The sequence below is a fragment of the Xenopus laevis genome, chromosome 6L, assembly GCF_017654675.1.
Source record: "Xenopus laevis strain J_2021 chromosome 6L, Xenopus_laevis_v10.1, whole genome shotgun sequence".
Taxonomy (NCBI): domain Eukaryota; kingdom Metazoa; phylum Chordata; class Amphibia; order Anura; family Pipidae; genus Xenopus; species Xenopus laevis.
In genome coordinates, this window is record NC_054381.1 from 110,890,082 (window position 1) to 110,908,244 (window position 18,163).

At 37.3% G+C, this 18,163-nt stretch overlaps 1 protein-coding gene across 1 annotated transcript; it reads left to right on the forward strand.

Annotated features, from left to right (window-relative positions):
• Positions 1 to 11: 11 nt before the first annotated feature.
• Positions 12 to 16,901, forward strand: ndufv2.L (NADH:ubiquinone oxidoreductase core subunit V2 L homeolog). The gene is made up of 8 exons (XM_018267885.2): positions 12 to 148; positions 1,611 to 1,670; positions 4,159 to 4,221; positions 4,962 to 5,078; positions 5,569 to 5,737; positions 8,937 to 9,046; positions 16,083 to 16,159; positions 16,746 to 16,901. Exons 1-8 carry the CDS (start codon positions 107 to 109, stop codon positions 16,837 to 16,839), a joined length of 732 nt encoding a protein of 243 aa, XP_018123374.1. The 5' UTR covers positions 12 to 106; the 3' UTR covers positions 16,840 to 16,901.
• Positions 16,902 to 18,163: the final 1,262 nt, after the last annotated feature.

The window sequence follows — 18,163 nt, forward strand, 5'->3', positions numbered from 1 at the left end:
TACCCACAAGTCTTTGCTACTGACAAGTTCTCGCGATAGGTAATCCATCCGCGTTGTCTGGCTGGTCGAGGTTGCGGGAAAGGGACAGTGAATCCAGAGCGATACAATGTTCGTGTGTGCGCGGATCCGGACTGGTCTTTTGAGCTCAGTAAGGGATTTGCAGTTGTTGGAGCGAATCCGTTTTATAGGGTTAGGTTAGGGGTAGGCCCGAGAGCCTTGGACACTGTCATTCATAGTTGCGACCTTCACTTATAGAGGAGACGGGGAGTTTGAGGTCAGACATGTCTTTAAAGCGTATGAATAAGCAGAGGAAGGAGTCGGCCCCTCTACACGGGTTCAGAAACCCTTGACAGCTTGGCTCTCGCTGCATGCTGGGAGTTGTAGTCATAGATATTATCCAATTTCCTGAAATGAGTATACTATGTCACAAAAGTGCCACCTGCTTGGGCTCTTTTCATTTGTAGTGCTGTGACTGGCACTCATGGAATTGTAGTTATTCAGTATAAAGGCTTTGGATTCATTTGGCAGTCACTTACTTCAAAGCAATTTGCTTGGTAAATTGAAACTTTCCATGAGAGTAAAGGGGATTGTGTGCCAGTGAGTTAACTTTTAGCATCATGTACAGAGGGATATTCTGAGACAACTTGCAATTGGTTTTCATTCTTTATTGTGGTTTTTGAGTTATTTAGTTTTTTATTCAGCAGCTCTCCAGTTTCAGTCCAGATGACCCTAGCAACCATGTCATGATTTGAATGAGAGACTGGAATATGAATAGGGCCGAAATAGAAAGACTGGTAATAAAAAGTAGCAATAACCATAAATGTGTAGCGTTACAGAACAGTTGTTATTTAGAATTCGTCATTGACCCTCCCCATTTGAAAGCTGGAAAGAGTCAAAAGAAAAATAATAAAACCTATAACAAACAAATAATGAAGACCAATTGTAAAGTTGCTTAGAATTGGCCAATCTATAACATACTAAAAGTTAACTGAAAGATGAACCACGCCTTTCATTTCCACCGTTGATGTTTGACCCCAAATGGATAGTGGCCCCTGCAGTGCTTTCTATGAAAGTGTACTGTAGACACTTCGAAATTGCTCGAGTTATATTCTGAGACCATTTGCAATTTGTTTACATTTTTTATTATTTGTGGTTTTGGAACTATTTAGCTTTTTATCCAGCAGCTCTCCAGTTTGCAATTTCAGCAATCTGGTTGCTAGGGTCGAAATGATTTCAATAAGAGACTTGAATGTGAACAGGATAGGGCCTAAAGAGAAAGACGGGTAATAAAAAGTAGCAATAACAATAAATGTGTAGTTTTACAGAATATTTGTTTGTAGATGGCTTCGGTAAAGCCCCCCCATTTGAAAGCTGGAAAGAGTCAAAAGAAAATGACAGAAAAAAAACTATAAAAATAAATAATGAAGACCAATTGAAAAGTTGCTTAGAAATGGCCAATCTCTAACATAATAAAAGTTAACTGGAAGATGAACCAAACCTTTAATTTCCACAGTTGATGTTTGGCCCCAAATGGATAGTGGCCCTTGGTCTCTGTAGTGCTTTCTATCAATGAGGGTAAACATGACATGAACATGATATTTGTATTTCAGGTCAGACGGTATTTGCACACAACTACTGCATACAATGGAGCAGGTGGAGCTTCATTTGTGGTAAGTCATTAATTGCTGCAATGGCCACAATCTGGATTTATTATCAATCAAGGGCAAATCCCTGCCATGCTATTGCTTCATTGCCCAAGTCTGAACTGAACTACCCCTCACTTGTGGTTTTTTTTGCTAATGCTGGTGCTTTCCTCCTCCACTAAGTCTACATCCACCTTGTAAACATTATTTTGCCTTAAGTTCCAGTACCCCCAGTTTGCATGTGTGACTGTCAGGAGAAACTATAAACACTTTTTTTTGTTTCTGCCTAAGTCTTTTGTATATTCATGGAAAAATATACTAACCTTTTTCACATTACCTCATTCTGTTGGTCATTTGTAGTAAAGTTGAATAAAACATCCTGATTCTACAGATTGGAAGGAATCCATGTTACACTGACAAACCATTACCCAACATCCCTTAGGCTCATAGTCCAACACAATTTGTCCCTCACCTTGTTCCATTGTAAAGTGATTCTGGGTTTTGAAGTCCTTCTGCTTTTCTTAATAAGTGGTGCACAGGTTCTCTGGAAAGCAGGGTGATTTCAATTCCAAGGATCCATCACAACAAGGCGAGGGAATGGTTGTATCATACTGGGAGGTAGGGAGCTAGTCAAGAAGCACAGGTAGACTGTCACGGTTCCCTTTCAGCCTGCAGAATCAGGTATGTCGGTGTAAAACAAAATAAATGTATATTTCTGCAAGTTATATTCTGGTAGCATTTAGGCAGCATTTCTACATAGGCCTAGCTAAATGAGCTCATGTCAAAATGGGGAGTTGATTTCTCTTTAGATGAGCTGTGTCGGCATAAATGGGAGTTATTTTCACCTTAAAAGTGACCACCAAGTTATATACTTCAGTGTGGAAGATAATCCACTAAGAAGAATCCTGCAAATAACAGTGATTTACACCCATCCATATTAACCATTCTGTGATGAGATGGCAAATATACTTACTTAATGGGTGGAGCAGCACCTAAACCAAATGCCCTCTCATTCTGATTAAAAGTTAACACTAATGTTTACAAAAATATTCAGCCCAGGGATTCGGCAGTCCTATATCATAATTATCCATGCCTTCAAACTTGTCCACAGCAGCTCGCCATCTTTTGATGGTCAGTTACACTGCACATGCTCAGTGTGCTTTGGGATGCTGTTGACAGGCAAAGCTTAGGAGTCCTTGTAAATGACGAAAACACTGGCAGAGTGTTCGGGCCAATTGTACTCTTTGTACACCACTCTTTAATAGTATATATTTCCAGCAGCTAAATGAAAAAATCTTTCAATCTAGTTTACAAGGCCAGTAATTTTGGGTAAGGTTATAAAAGGGCAACTAAGTCCGGCAGCTATATGAAAAAATCTTTAAATCTATCTTACAAGGCCAGTAGTTTTGGCTAAGTTATAAAAGGGAAACTAAGTCCCAACAAACTAGAAATATTGTCCCATATACAGTGTGCCATACTAGATGGAGGTATCCAATACAAGTAACCATAAGGTTTTTTTTTACCTTAGAAGATACAACATAGCTTTATATATTTTTGGTCTTTACTAGTTGCAGAGATATCTGGTCATTCACATTAGTTATTGTCCAAGTGGAGCACACAATTTGCTTTTTCCTACCAGAAACACACATATAGTGAGTGGGATTGAGGCTAGTCAGCATACCATTATGCTTTCAGATTGTAGGAGCAAATTGGAACATTTTGAGGTAAAGTGCCCAACACAGGGACAGAGGAAGCAAAGTGGAACGTGTTGAGGAAAAGCACACAACATGGGAACTGTGGGAGTAAATTGTGCAAAAGCTCGGAAATGGGAACTGTGGGACGAAAGTGCGGAATATGTGGAGAATATAAAAGTGCAACACATGTAGCACTTGAATTGGAATTAGTCCAAGGTTCATATTTTCAGCATACTGTTGGGTTCTGTAGGTCCCTAATGGGCACTTTGTAATTTAATTACATTCTGGTTATGTGTGTTGACATCGCCAGTGGGAACTAGACTAAGTCCATAAGGTTATTTAGCACATGGCAACTGTTTTGGTGGCACAAATAATTTCTTTTAGAGTGCTTATGTACCTGATGGTTGCCACAACAGACGTGTATAAGGTACATCATTTACAGTGAAAAGCTTCAAGGGCAGAATCACACAAGGTGATGTGTGGTCACCAAATGAAAAGGGGTCACCCAACGGTTAGTCACAAGTATGAGAGCCAAATGCAGAGTTTGCTTGCTCACTGGATATTTTGAGCAACAAGCGAAGGTCACTGACATTACCCTCAATATGTGTTTGTCATCAAATTTTCTAAGCCTATTTTAGGGTTCAAAGTTTTAAGAATAAATGACTTACTTTAAAAAGTGATTTTCTATTTAGGTTATTAAAGGAAATTATTTTAGAACATTATGCGTTACAGTTTCAGTATATGATATTAAAATATTTGGAAATGAATATGGAATTGACTGTATGTATAGTATGCAGATATATTCTATTTTTTTTTTTTAGCACAAGGATACACCTGAAAACAATCCTGATATTCTGTTTGAATTCACCGCAGAAAATTACAAGGTACATCCTAAGAAAAAGACTGGGCATTCAATGTCACTGCATTTGTCCTTACCAGTCAACCTTCTCAAAATTGTTGCATGTGGTTTGGTCACCTACATTTCTGTTGTGATCGAGTTGATCAGTCTGTAGCCTCATAGCCAGATTGGTGCAGTTTGGCTCTTCAGTACCGTTCTTTAAAGGAACCGTAACACCAAAAACTGATATTGTATTAAAGTAGTTAAAATATGATGTAGTCTTGCCTGCATTGGTAAAAGCTGTGTGTTTGCTTCAGAAACACTATTATAGTTTATATAAACAAGCTGCTGTGTAGCCTTTGGGGCAGCCATTCAAGCTAGAGAAAAGGCACAGTTTACATAGCAGATAACAGATACAACGCCATTGTATTGACAGGGTTTATCTGTTATCTGCTATGTAACCTGTGCCTTTTCTCCTTATTTTCAGCTTGAATGGCTGTTACCATTTCTACTCAACAGCTTATTTATAGTATTCTTTCTGAAGCAAACACACCGCTTTTACCAGTTCATGCTAACAATATAGTATATGTTAATTACTTTAAAATGCTTTAATTTTTTGTTGTTACTGTTCCTTTAACTGTAATATTTTTTTATCAGTGGGATTTTTTTAAAGACTGTGTGTACGTAGTTTCTGCATGACACTGTTATTGACTTTGGACCTTCCAACTATATTGCTTTAGCATTTTTATGTCTCTGTATTAATATATTTATATACTTATTTTTAAGAGAATTGAGGCTATAATCGGCAACTATCCTGAGGGTCACAAATCAGGAGCTGTAATCCCGGTTCTCGATTTGGCACAGAGACAGCATGGATGGCTGCCTATATCTGCTATGAATAAGGTAAGCTGATGATTAAAAATTATAGAACTAAAATAAAGTTCAGAATACTGTTGCTTACACCTTTTTGCTGAAGCTTGGCCTTGCAGTCATATAGAAAAGTATATTTCATTTAACACTAAAGATGCCAAACAAAGAAAAACAGAAATCTGAGGGATTGCAATTTGGCTCATTTTGTTTTTTCAGTATATTTCATTCAATACTAGAGATGCCTTTGGATGTAAATTAGTGTTGTTGGCTGAGGAAACAAAGAAATTACAGTAGAATTATCCAAATGTAATTGGCATACTTTAGTAGCAAAACAAATACAATAATATACTACTAAATAATATTTAATATAATATTTCTATAATATATTAGCTATTGTGTATTCAGCAAATTAGTAAAGGAATAGTTGAGTTTTTAAAGTAGAATTTCATATTAAAAGCAATGAATTAACACTAATGCATCTAAGTACTCTACTTATGTGTGCTGTATTATGTTATTCTCTTAGGTTGCTGAGGTTTTAGAGATGCCTGCCATGCGTGTATATGAAGTGGCTACATTCTACACTATGTTCAACAGACAACCAGTTGGGAAATATCACATCCAGATTTGTACAACAACCCCTTGCATGCTCTGTGACTCAGATTCAATATTGGAAGCTATCGTAAAGAAGCTTGGTATGACTGAGCATTTCCTGTCCTATCAGTATTGTTTTTGTAAAGTAATATATTTGATAGATGACATATAGACCTGTATGGCTAGAAATAGAATTGATTTGTTAGTTTAAAGAACTAATCCCTCCCTAAACCTCAGACCCTCTGCCAGCATCTATCACCCCCCCCCCCCCCATCCAAGCTCCTTCCCTGCAACTTCTAGTGCACTGAAAAGTGTCTCTATTTGTGAACCTGCCAAAATCATGCAGAGTTCACAGACACCATCTTTTTTCATTACAGATCCTGTTCCGGGCCGGTTTTATTAGGTTCGAATAGTAAATTTGAAATTGTTTTACTTTAAAAATTCACACATTCGAATGTGAGATTCATCACCCCTCGACCACTTAAAACCTGATGAGTTAATTTACAAGTCAATGGCATAGGTCCATTAAGCCATTTGAATATGTTAATTGCAGAGTAAATCAGAGGAAAACTCGATTCAAATTTTCGGGTCGGGACTATTTTATCAAATATTAGACATTCAATTTTTTTTTTAAATAACCTGAACTGAGTGGTAGGTACACCAGGCAGCTCCCTATTGCGCTATTCCAAACTCATCTCAATAAAATGTATCAGAAGACCACTAGACATAAGAAGAGAGCAGTGTCAGACTGGCTCACCAGGAAAATTTTTGATGGGCCCAGGTATCAATGGAGCCCGCTAACCCAACCCTGTGTCCTATTATGGCTATCCCATGGTCATTCCCAATTATTTATATAAAAACAAGGAGAAATAGAAAGAGAATAGATAGGAGTACTCAGAAGCACCCTGAGTTTTTTTTTTTGTGGTTTTTGCTCTGGATGTTATAACCGCACTCTAATGACTATAAACTGAAGGTACTTTACTATTTGGGCCACATTGTCGCATGAAGGGAGCAATATGGGAGCTCACACTGAGTGGTATAAACGCAGCTGTGCAAAATGAGTGTGCCCCTTTTCTAAAGTGGACTTTATTAAAGTAACAAGCACTTTTCCAACACTAGCTGGTTGCTTGAGGGCAATTCTGTATTTTTGCAGCTTTAGGCAGCACTAAACTGCTGATTGCCAGATTAAGTAATGTAAAAAAATGATAAAACAGTATAAAAAGAAATCAGGCCACTCCAAACTCACCCCCTGTGTGTCCTTATTCGTGTAACTCCATTCTTTAGTTGTAATGATCCGGGTTCTCTGCCATCAGCGTCCCCACTGAAATTATAATTGCTCAAAGGATGAAAAAGTGGCCCTCCGGTAAGATAAAAAGGTGGTTTATTCCAACAGGTCACTGACCAACATCACCTGACACGTTTCGGGAGTAACTTCCTTTATCATAGCCTATGATTAAGTTACTCTGAAACGCGTCAGGTGATGTTGGTCAGTGACCTGTTGGAATAAACCACCTTTTTATCTTACTGGAGTGCCACCTTTTCATCCTTTGAGCAATTAAAAAAATGATATACAGGATGATGTCTGGCCACCAACAATCGCCTTGCTTTCTGGATCCTATTTTTGAGAGAAAGCTGTATCATCACATAACATTGGTTAACTAAAGCTGCGAGGCATCAGCATTTGCCCATTTTATATGGTGAAGCCAGATAAATGGAAAACAGACTTTGTTAACATAAGATTTCTCAATTCATTGTCATGATTGTTTTGTTTATATTTTAGCAAGTGTTAGCTAAGCAACTGCAATGTTTAAAAGGAACAGTAACTTTCAGCCCTATTCATAAACTGTAGAAATACGATAATGCTATCTAATTTTTTCATATTTTAAATGGTTAAGAATCTGCATTACATACAGATGATGATAAAAACTCTGTCTACCCTTTTAAAATATCACTGCCGCGGTTCCTGAAAATTCCCAATTTTATTTATTTTTTTATGTGTAAGATGTTATGTCAGGAACCATGTCACCAGCTTTTCAGTTTTATAAAAACCCCATTATTAAGAAAGTGTTTCATTTACACCACTTGATTTTATGATTACAGTTTATCTCCACTCCAGATACAGGTATGGGACCTGTTATACAGAATGCTTGAGACCTGGGATTTTCCAGATAAGGGGTCTTTCCATAAGGCAACTAAAATATCATATAAACATTAGTTAAACCCAACAGGAGTGTTTGACCGCCAATAAGGATTAAGTACAAGTTACTGTTTATTATTACAGCGAAAAAGGAAATCATTTTATAAATCTGAATTATTTGATTAAAATAGTCTATTGGAGATGGCCTTCCCGTAATTCAGATCCTTCTCGATAATGGGTTTCCAGATAACAGATCTTATATCTGTATGATGAAAACCTTTTCATTGTGGAAAAAAAAAAAATAGTTGCGTGGAAAAAGGAATCCCTTAAATTTTTACATGTCAAAAGTTTTACAGTGAAACCTCGATTTTAAGTCCCCTGCTTATAAGTTTTCCCACATTTTACATTTTTTATTTGTGGTCCCACCAATTTATAATGCATTTCAAAGGGTGCATTTCCCTGATTTTAAGTAATGTTTTCCCCGATTTTACATCAAAATTTTGCCCTGATGTTCCCAAAAAAACATTTTTTTCCACTTCTATGAATGTTATTATTTGTAAAATAAAGGTTTAAAATAGTAACCAGATGTATATTTTGCCATGGTTCTGCCTGTAAATGGTCAATTCAAATTAGTCTGCCCCTTATACAGTCCTGCACCAATCACTTATTGCTTTACGTTGTATATGTGACTGACAGAGAGTCTTGCACATGCCCCCCCATAACATTAACACTGCAATGCTTAACCCTTATTATTAACGCAGTAAATATTGTATCTCATAGTAAAACGGACTCTGTGCTTATATCCTTTCAGTACTTGAAGAAAAAGTTACTTTAACACATTTCCCGGATTTTACATCATTTTTTCCTGGTCGCCTGAAAAACTTAAAATGGGGGTTCTACTGTATATAAATTATTGAAACTGATTTATTTTTCTTCAGTTTCCACAGGAAACTTCTTGATGCAGACAGTTGTAACAGAGTATAGAGTTCAAGTTTATTTTATTAGTTTATAAATGTAGGCTTTCATGTGAAATGCTGCCTCCAGCTAGCATGTTCTATCTTTGATGATCCTGGCACAATAACATTTTATACTGGTCAGTACCTTCAAAAAATGCAAATCCAATTGTGTCCTATAACTAATGATTGCTTCTTAAATCCCCTTAGGAATACATGCTGGAGAGACAACATCTGATAAATTATTTACACTGACGGAAGTTGAATGTCTCGGTGCCTGTGTAAATGCTCCAATGGTGCAAATAAATGATAACTATTATGTAAGTATATTTATACCTATTAATATCCTGATATCCAGAATGCTCGGGACCTGGGGTTTTCCGGATAATAAATCTTTCTAAAGTTTGGATCTTTAAAGGACCAGTAACATCAAAAAAAAAATTTAGAAATTCGTTTGTGCACAATGAAAAATAAACACCAATACAAATGAAACTTTTAAAAAGCAAAGCCTTTATTAAGAAATAACTTACAGAAAATCCACTTCCTGTCCTCTTCTGAAAAGGCGACCATCCCCACTGCATCATTCGATTTCTCCTCCCTGGCTCCTCACTGACAGGCATCCTGGCGTCCAGCAGCAGCTGTGTATCAGGCTCTTCACTCCTTTCCCCTGGATCGGCTTCCCTGCTCCACTCACCTCCCTCTCTGTCTTCCCTCCTCCCCTGCTCCACTACTCTGAGAGAGACATGCGGCGCCTGATTACAATCCAGGAAAGGCGCACGTAACAGGCTCTCCTTCCAGTGAGCGATCCTTGCCTAAGCCCTCCCCTCCCACGTGGGAACTGGCCTGGGATTAACCCTATCGCTGCCGATGAATGGTGAAGAGGAGAGCCTGTGACACTGCCTGTAACGTGCGCCTTTCTGTTCTGCCTGGGTTGTAATCAGGCGCCGCATGTCTCTCTCAGAGTAGTGGAGCAGGGGAGGAGGGAAGACAGAGAGGGAGGTGAGCGGAGCAGGGAAGCCGATCCACGGGAAAGGAGTGAAGAGCCTGATACACAGCTGCTGCTGGACACCGGGAGGTCCGTGAGGAGCCAGGGAGGAGAAATCGATCGATGCAGTGTGGATGGTCGCCTTTTCGCCGTTTCTGAAGAGGACAGGAAGTAGATTTTCTGTAAGTTATTTCTTAATAAAGGCTTTGCTTTTTAAAAGTTTCATTTGTATTGGTGTTTATTTTTCATTGTGCACAAACGAATTTTTAAATTATTTTTTTTGATGTTACTGGTCCTTTAAGTCTAAACAGTAAACTGTAAATAAACTCAATAGGCTGGCTTTACTTCAAATAATGATCACATTTTAAAACATGTTATAAAATCGAGTCAGAATTGAGTCTCTAATTCTGAGCTTTCTGGATAATTGATCCCATACCTGTACTTGTAATTGTTTTCTTTTAATATGTTACTGTGCAGGTTATGAAATACTATCTTCTGGGAGGACTAAGATTCTGTTTGCTTGTTTTTTTTATTACTGTATGACATATATATTTAGGGGCATATTTATTAACACTGAAGACAAGGTTACCGGTGATGATGCCCATAACAACCAATCATCAACTACCTTTGAATAGTCACCTACAAGTTAGAAAACAAAAGCATAGATCGTATCTGTTGCTATGAGCAAAATCACTGGTGAGGTTTGTCTCCAATGTTAAATAATATGCCCCTTGATCTAGTATTCCAAAGAATACATATGAAACTTGCCACAAGATCTAATGTGAGCTCTTGAAATGAATGCAAATTTTGCTAGTGCATGTAACAGATACATTGAGTACAATGTTTTGACATAATAAAATAAAAAATCTTATGTTCGGCAGCCACTAGATGGCAATATGGCAAAGAAAACCGTAAATGTAGAGAGCATTATAACCGCTAAACCGATTACTGCATTGGTTTTCAGTGACTGATATGTGCCAATCACATGATCCTAATTAAAACTATAGAAATGGTCTTTAAAGACATATTTTAAACATCGACAGTGCCACCATACCTTGCAGGGGAAAATGTAGGCTAACCACATAGAATAGAATAATAATTATTCTGTCAATATAAGTGCTGATGCTACATAATGAAGGATACACTGCATGGCACATTATTTTGGTATTGGATCTGCAGTATACATTGTTTACAGGTCAGAGTGTGCTGGCAAAACATTTCTTTAGTGGGCCAAACTGTGCCCATGGCCCAACCCACTCAGTGCTCACATGTCCTAATTTCCTTAGGTGGCCATCTGCCACCACATTATTTATATTCTTGAATCTGCCCCTTTGGTAATATCAGAGATAGTTGAGTTGAGACTGATTTAAATAAATGACAGCTAGCTAGGTCTGGGTTGCAAGAGGGAGGTTAAGGTTGAGTCAGCAAAAAGCTGACCCAGACAGTGCTAGTGCCTTCCCTACTGGTGATGTCACAGCTCCTCTGATGACATTGGTTCTGTCTTTGTCCCAAACCCTCTGGTGATACATCTACAATATCTTGATGAAGGGAAGGGGGTTTCTCTCCCCCCCCCCCCACACGAAAAGTTGATGCACATGTGGTTACAATAAAAGGGTTAAGCTCCCCACCTGCAACAAACATGGTGTCTGTGCGACTCTCTCCAAAAACTCTACAATACCTGCCCTTCTCTGACGTCAAGCAGAGGTGGATGGGTAGGTACAGGTTTAAAAATTGTGGTGATACATCATGTTAGGTTGGTAGGGGGAGGAAAAAAATACTAATTCTGTAGGCTTTAGTGATAAAAGTATTAATGAATCATTTATGCTATTATATCTAATCTTCTGGGAAGTTAAGTGTAACTGTAAGAGTAATTAGTTTTTTTTTTAAAATGTATTATACGCCAAAGCTGGAAATAACTTGAATCTTGAAAATAAGTGTAAGTGGCAGATATCTCTTGAACCATTTGAAGATGTTAGCCTTCATGGTGGTCTAGTTTTTTCAGTGGGTTTTGCTCAAATACTCAATAATCAATTCGAGTGATTCAAGTTTTTTTCCACAAAAAAAATCAAATCAATTTGGTTTTCTGGTTGTTTACCTCAAATTCACAGATTTGAGTTTTTTCTAAAAATGGAAAAAATTTGAGTTGTGAGTAATTTTAGGTATAAAAAAACCTCACTTAGCTCTAAAATTCGACATTTGATAACCCCCTTAATGTTCCCTAAAGGCATTGGACTGTTGTACCTCATCCCATGACCAGCAGCCCTATTGCAAATAACATTCTAATTAGACTTGATTACCATGGTTCCTCTGGTGAGGCCCATCTCCTCCACATCCAATGTTCAATATATTGATTGGAGGGCAGGGTATTTAAGTACCCTATAACCCAGGGCAGTGCACTGTCTATGAGATGGAGGGTCAGGCTACTGACTGTCAGAAGCCAAGTAAAGCTGTTTGGGTGGTTTATTTTGGAAAGCCGCACAGCTGCTCTATGCCATAACCGCAATTCATATGTGCAGACTGAAATTAAGGCTTTCACTTCTCATTAAGGGCCTGATTTTCATCTACTAAAGTAAAAATAAACCGTCCGTTTTTGGGTTTACATCTATATTTTGGTACCGATTCTCACTCTTCAAGAGAATCAAGACTGAAGTGCTGATTTGCAGCATCAATAGTTAGTGGTGGTTGCTGTGTTAATGAGTAGATAATCCATCTCTCCAAGGAGTGCAGTGAAGCTTTTAGTAAGGGTTTAACCTTGATGATGATGTTTTTCTGGAGATGGGAGAGTAAGTGCATAAGTTAGTCCACATTTTGGTTTGTATTTTTGCTTCAGATAGATGTTGCATTTATGTTTTGGGAAAGTAATGATTTCATATACACAAGTTAATCAGTATAAAGTTCAGCTTTTTAGTTTACTTAAAGGAGAACTAAACCCTCATTGCGATAAGTCCCCACTGGCCCCCTCCCTGCACAGTTTTACCCCTGAATTCTGAGCCCTCTAGAAATAGCGACTGCACATGCAGAGTGAGCGCAGCAGAGTTTACGGGCGCCATCTTCTTCTCCCCTTGTGAATAGCATAAAACTTAGTTGATTTAATGATGTTTTTCATGACGTTAGCTACTACTAAAACTGCATAAGGACCAGTGTAGCCTCAGGTTTTACTGCTAAATCATGTTTATAGCACAGGGGATTTCTTGTGCTGGTGCCATAATTTTCACTTTCTCTAGAGGCTATGAGACTCTAGGGTGTTCTCAATAAATTTACAGTCTCATCAGGATCACCCCCCCCCCCCAAATTTCAGCTTCTTGTAAGGAAAATAAAACAATAATGGCATAGAGAAGTAGAGTAGTTTACCTTTAATGAAAATGTTTAGTATGATGTAGATAGTGATTTAGATTCCAAATTGTGCTCGCATGTCCTAATTTCCTTTGGTGGCCACCAAATTATTTATATACTTGAACCTGCCCCTTTGGTAATATCAGAGATAGTTGAGTTGAGACTGGTTTAAATAAATGACAGCTAGCTAGGTCTGGGTTGCAAGAGGGAGGTTAAGGTTGAGTCAGCAAAAAGCTGACCCAGACAGTGCTAGTGCCTTCCCTACTGTTGATGTCACAGCTCCTCTAATGACATTTCTAATTTTTAGTATTTGTGATTTTTTTTTTTATACATTTTTTCAGCAGCTCTCCAGTTTGGAGTTCTGGTTGCTCGGGTGCATTATACATTAGCAACCAGGAAGTGGTTTAAATGAGAGAGGCCTAAACGATAAGTAATAATTAAAATAACTAATACTATAGCCTTCTAGAAATAGCTTTTGGTTATATGCACTGCAGTGAGGTCCCTTCCTTGCTCACTGTACAGGGCCATTGATGGTCGCATGTCTAAAGTTAATGGCTTTATATTAAAGAATCTGATCCAACATAGCAAATCCCAAAATATAAATAATAGAAGAATGTACAAGGTATGCTAAACAATATTATAATAAAAGAAAGGTGATACAGATTCTGGATCAGTGTCAAAACTTTATTCAATAATAAACACACAAACACCACATAAGGTACACAGATTGAAAAGAAACAGTTAAAACCATGTGTGCCCCCCCACTCACACACCAACCTTTCCCACAGCACCGTATATATATAATCCCACAGGATAAACAGGTAGTCTGATTTAAAGGAGATGTAAACCCAAAAAAAATTCATTATAACATAAGTATTTTCAGTGGTTTTGAAAGTTATTTGTAAATGTAACTGTTGTTTAAATCAGTGTTTGTACTCTGTCCACATCAGAGTGCTAATATAAGATGAATTTAAATTTAGTAGCAAACACTACCAGACAAACCTATATGTCTAATCCCAGCTAAAAGTATAATACTCCTGCAGTGGGTTATCATCAACAGTGTCAGAGGAGAGGAGTAGATCATGTTGTAGATCATGAGTAGATCATGTTGGAACTCTGCAGGTTTACCTTCTTTGGCAAAAACAACTTCATCAAAATGTGACCTGTAGAAAAACTCCTCTCTGAAAGACATTTCCATTGGTCATAATCAGATTGGGCACAAGCACATAACAATTCAATTATTAATACCATTATGGCAAGATCGGACCTAAATCTTAATCATTAGATGTTATTTATCAAGTCCCTGAATTATTTATGGGCCAAAGACTTCCACAGTTCATTCCATGATTGGTATAAAAATGTAAAATAATAAAAACATATCTCGTACAGTAGAATACAGTGTGGCTTATTTACGTATTTTACAACTACTGCAGGAATCTGTGTGCAACTAAAACATAGGAAACAAATAAAATAGTAATTGTAACGTGCAAACGTTTGGCCATTCCCTTTGGCAAAGACCATAGCTTGTAAACACACATTTACTGTTTTCTATGTTTTAAAGTTGGTGAAATATTATATAGCTGTGCATAACCATTTGCAAATATGTTGTTCAACACCCGATTCTTGCAGTAGTTGTTTCCTACTTTTCACATACAAAATGAACTAAACATGTCATTTGGCAAGGGATGGCCAAACTTTTGCATTTGACGGTGTATACTTGTTGAGTCCTCTGGGAACTTCGCAGACATAATAGGTCATGCCTAGAAAAGGCTAAGCACAAGTAAAGCTAGGGGAAACATTCTGGGAAGTTTTCATATACACAGAAGGTTTGTATATACACAGCAGGAACTATATTGTATAGGAACATTGGTTGAGGAGTTCTCTTGCAACACGCAGGAACAGTAATTCTAGAGACACAAAGTAGTCTCTCAAAGGAGAACAGCAATATCATGACTTTGAATTGCAGAACATTATTACTAAAGTAGTAAATACAAAAAATTGTAATAAATCAAAATGTTAACAAAGTGACCAATGGATCTATCGAGGATGCCAGTAGGATGGCCCCATACACAGGCCAATAAGCCTTAAGCAGGTTATTTATTAAAGTCCAAAAGTTTTTTGACTTTTTAGTGAAAAAAAAACCTCAAATCTTTCGGGATTTATTATACCCCGAGGATGGAAAAAGTCTGAACCGACCTGTCAAGGTTGTATATGAGTCTATTTTAGATTTTTGATAAATAACCCCCATAAGAGTCAATTTTGTACACAGTGTGCACTGGCCTGGTTCTCTATCTATCAGAGTGATGCACCAAATGTTAGCTTGTTTTCCAATGGTTCTCCAGCACTGCCCAAGTCTGGTGTATATGCTTTTTTTTTGTTTGGAATATATCATGTTGTGCATAAACACTCACCATTTGACTTTCATGGTGGCTCCATGATTGGTCTTCGAAAACTATCATTACCAACAAACTATGCCTATGAGGTATAATATAGGGAGAAGTGGATTAAAAGCAGGTGGAAAAGGTTAAATATGAACATACACTAACATACATACAAGCAGTATACAAGGCGAAAGGCTCTTGCAAACGGGTATAAAATGAGCATTTTGTCTCCTTGACACAAATTACAGCTGTATAAAAAGCAGTGAAGTCTGTATTATTCACTAGAGCTCATTAGTAGCTATCTATGCAACAAGCTAAAATGATACGTGTTCACTTCTAATGGAAAAAGTGGAAGCAGCTTGACAGTAGCTCCCTTTTAATCAGATTTAGTACACTATATGGTATTTTACTCATTAAGAGTAAATGATTAGATCATTTTATTTAGGTGTAATATCCTCTGATCTGGTTATTGTGTAGTCTCCCAAAGTTTGGGGGCAGATGAGGAAGAACATTTTTTAGTGGGGCAGAATAAAATTGTGTGTGACAAAATAACAAATTTTGATATGAAGAGTGATCATAAGTAAAGCAAGAAATAGTACTTTGATTTATTTAGTGAATGTATTTGTCTATCGGCATTAACATTTATTATTCTTACAGGAGGACCTGAAACCAAATGATATTGAAAATATTATTGACGACTTGAAAGCTGGCAAAGTGCCCACTCCAGGCCCAAGGTAAAAACATTTATGATAACTGTATACAGTACATGATATGTCATTACAAAGCTACATTGTTACAGTTACTAAGTAATCTGACAGTCAGTTGTGTAGAATTATATGTGGAAAGCACACATGGGGCTTTAACTATTTTAAAACCAGGGGTTACCCCAAAAAGCTCCAGCTTTTTCAATAAACAGGTTTTTCCCTCTCATTTAGCCTAGCATAGGTATATTTTTGTATTGGCGGTAGTAACATTAGACAGCAGTACTAGTTGCAACACTGGAGATATGAAAAAAAAGTAAATATGTACATATTTTAGCCATGGAAACAGACATTTATTAGCAGAAGTAATAAATGGCATCTGCCATGCATTCCTGTAATAATATGCATATTCTGGAAACATTTATTTATGCATCATACTTACTAAGTGCAAATAAGCCTTCTTATGACAAGGCTGATAAAGAAGATCATGGGTTACATTAAAAGTATGCAAAAATAAGTAAGAAATATCAATATCAGACTTATTGTTACATTCACTATCACCATTTATTGCAAAATTATATTTGGGAATTTGTCCTAATGATACTTTGTTTACTTTTAGAAATGGACGATTTTCTTGTGAACCAGCAGGAGGCCTAACATCTTTGACAGGGCCACCGAAAGGGCCTGGGTTTGGTGTGCGTGCAGACCTCTAAAGTGACTATATATTCAAATATGTCTAAAAATATCTATTAAATAAATCTGTCTTTAAAATGAATCTGCATTTTTTTCTGTATTAGTTAAAGAGTATAGATGCATTTACTTTTGATATTCCTTATTTAAAAAAAACAATGTGGATTGCCATATCATCCTATTTCACATTAGTTCTTATCACTGGGGAGTACCTAACAAATTGGTACAACTCAGTCATTAGCTGTGCCTTAATATTCTGAACATCCAGAGTCTCGTATAAATCCCACAGCAATGTGTGGCATCGGTTAAGATGTTTCAGTAACTGATTAAAGAAAAAAATCTGTCGGTGCTTGGCACATACAAAGGAAAATATTAGAATGTTTAGACCCCAACCATAATTTTTCCATTCAGTAAAACCCTCAACAGTGTTCCTTTTCTGTATTTTCTCATACCACATGGAGCAGATCATCCTGAATAAGTCCAGATGATATAGTTTACGATGCTGTTGTTTTTTTATCCTCAAGGCAATGGCCTGGCTCAAACCATTCATTTATAGGATGAGTGCAAAATAGTTGTGTGTTTTGTGGGTTTTCACACTTGGAGATAATGAGGGTTATGTAATAAAAGGCACTAAGTTTACCCTGGGGCAGTAACCCATAGCAACCAATAAGCAGGCAGCATTTATTGGTCACCTGTTTAAAAGGAAACATCTTATTGACTTCTGACATGTAGGACTATGTTTTACACAAAGGCTTAGGGGCATATTTATCAAGGGTCGAAATTTCGAATTGAAAAAACGTGAAAATTCAAAAAGACCAACCGAAACTAAGTTGTTGTTTTTTTTGGTCGAATAGGTCAGTTTTCGATCGAATAGGTCCGTATTTGGCCGAATTAGAATCGTACAAATCGAAGGAATAGTGCAATCAATCGAATTCGATTCAAAGTTTTCGCCCCAAAAAACTGATTTTTCAAATCGAATTTGGACTATTCCCTAGTTGAAGTACACAAAAAATAGCTCAAAAGGAGTTTGAGTTGCTATTCTGCTTAATTTGCTATGTGCTCCATTGAACCAATGCTTCATTTAGCAAATGTTATGATTTTCTTTTTTAATACCAGTAATAGATATTAAACCAACCTGCCAGTGAGGGGACCACCCTTGTTTTAATGGAAAAAGCATGCCACACACCGGGTGATCTATGGGATATTTGACCGGCTGTTCCCTATGTTGTTTATCAGATATTTGTGCAATTTTATGGAACACTTCCAACTCTCTGTTAACGGACAGATAACCTACAGGCCTTGTGTTACTTAACCCTAGTGTAACTGGCAAAATCAGTTGTTTTGGGG

Coding starts and splice junctions, on each gene's coding strand:
- ndufv2.L (XM_018267885.2), top strand. CDS start 107: ATGTTCGTGTGTGCGCGGATCCGGACTGGTCTTTTGAGCTCA. Junction 9,047..16,082: donor AAATAAATGATAACTATTAT/GTAAGTATATTT, acceptor TTATTCTTACAG/GAGGACCTGAAACCAAATGA. Junction 16,160..16,745: donor GTGCCCACTCCAGGCCCAAG/GTAAAAACATTT, acceptor GTTTACTTTTAG/AAATGGACGATTTTCTTGTG.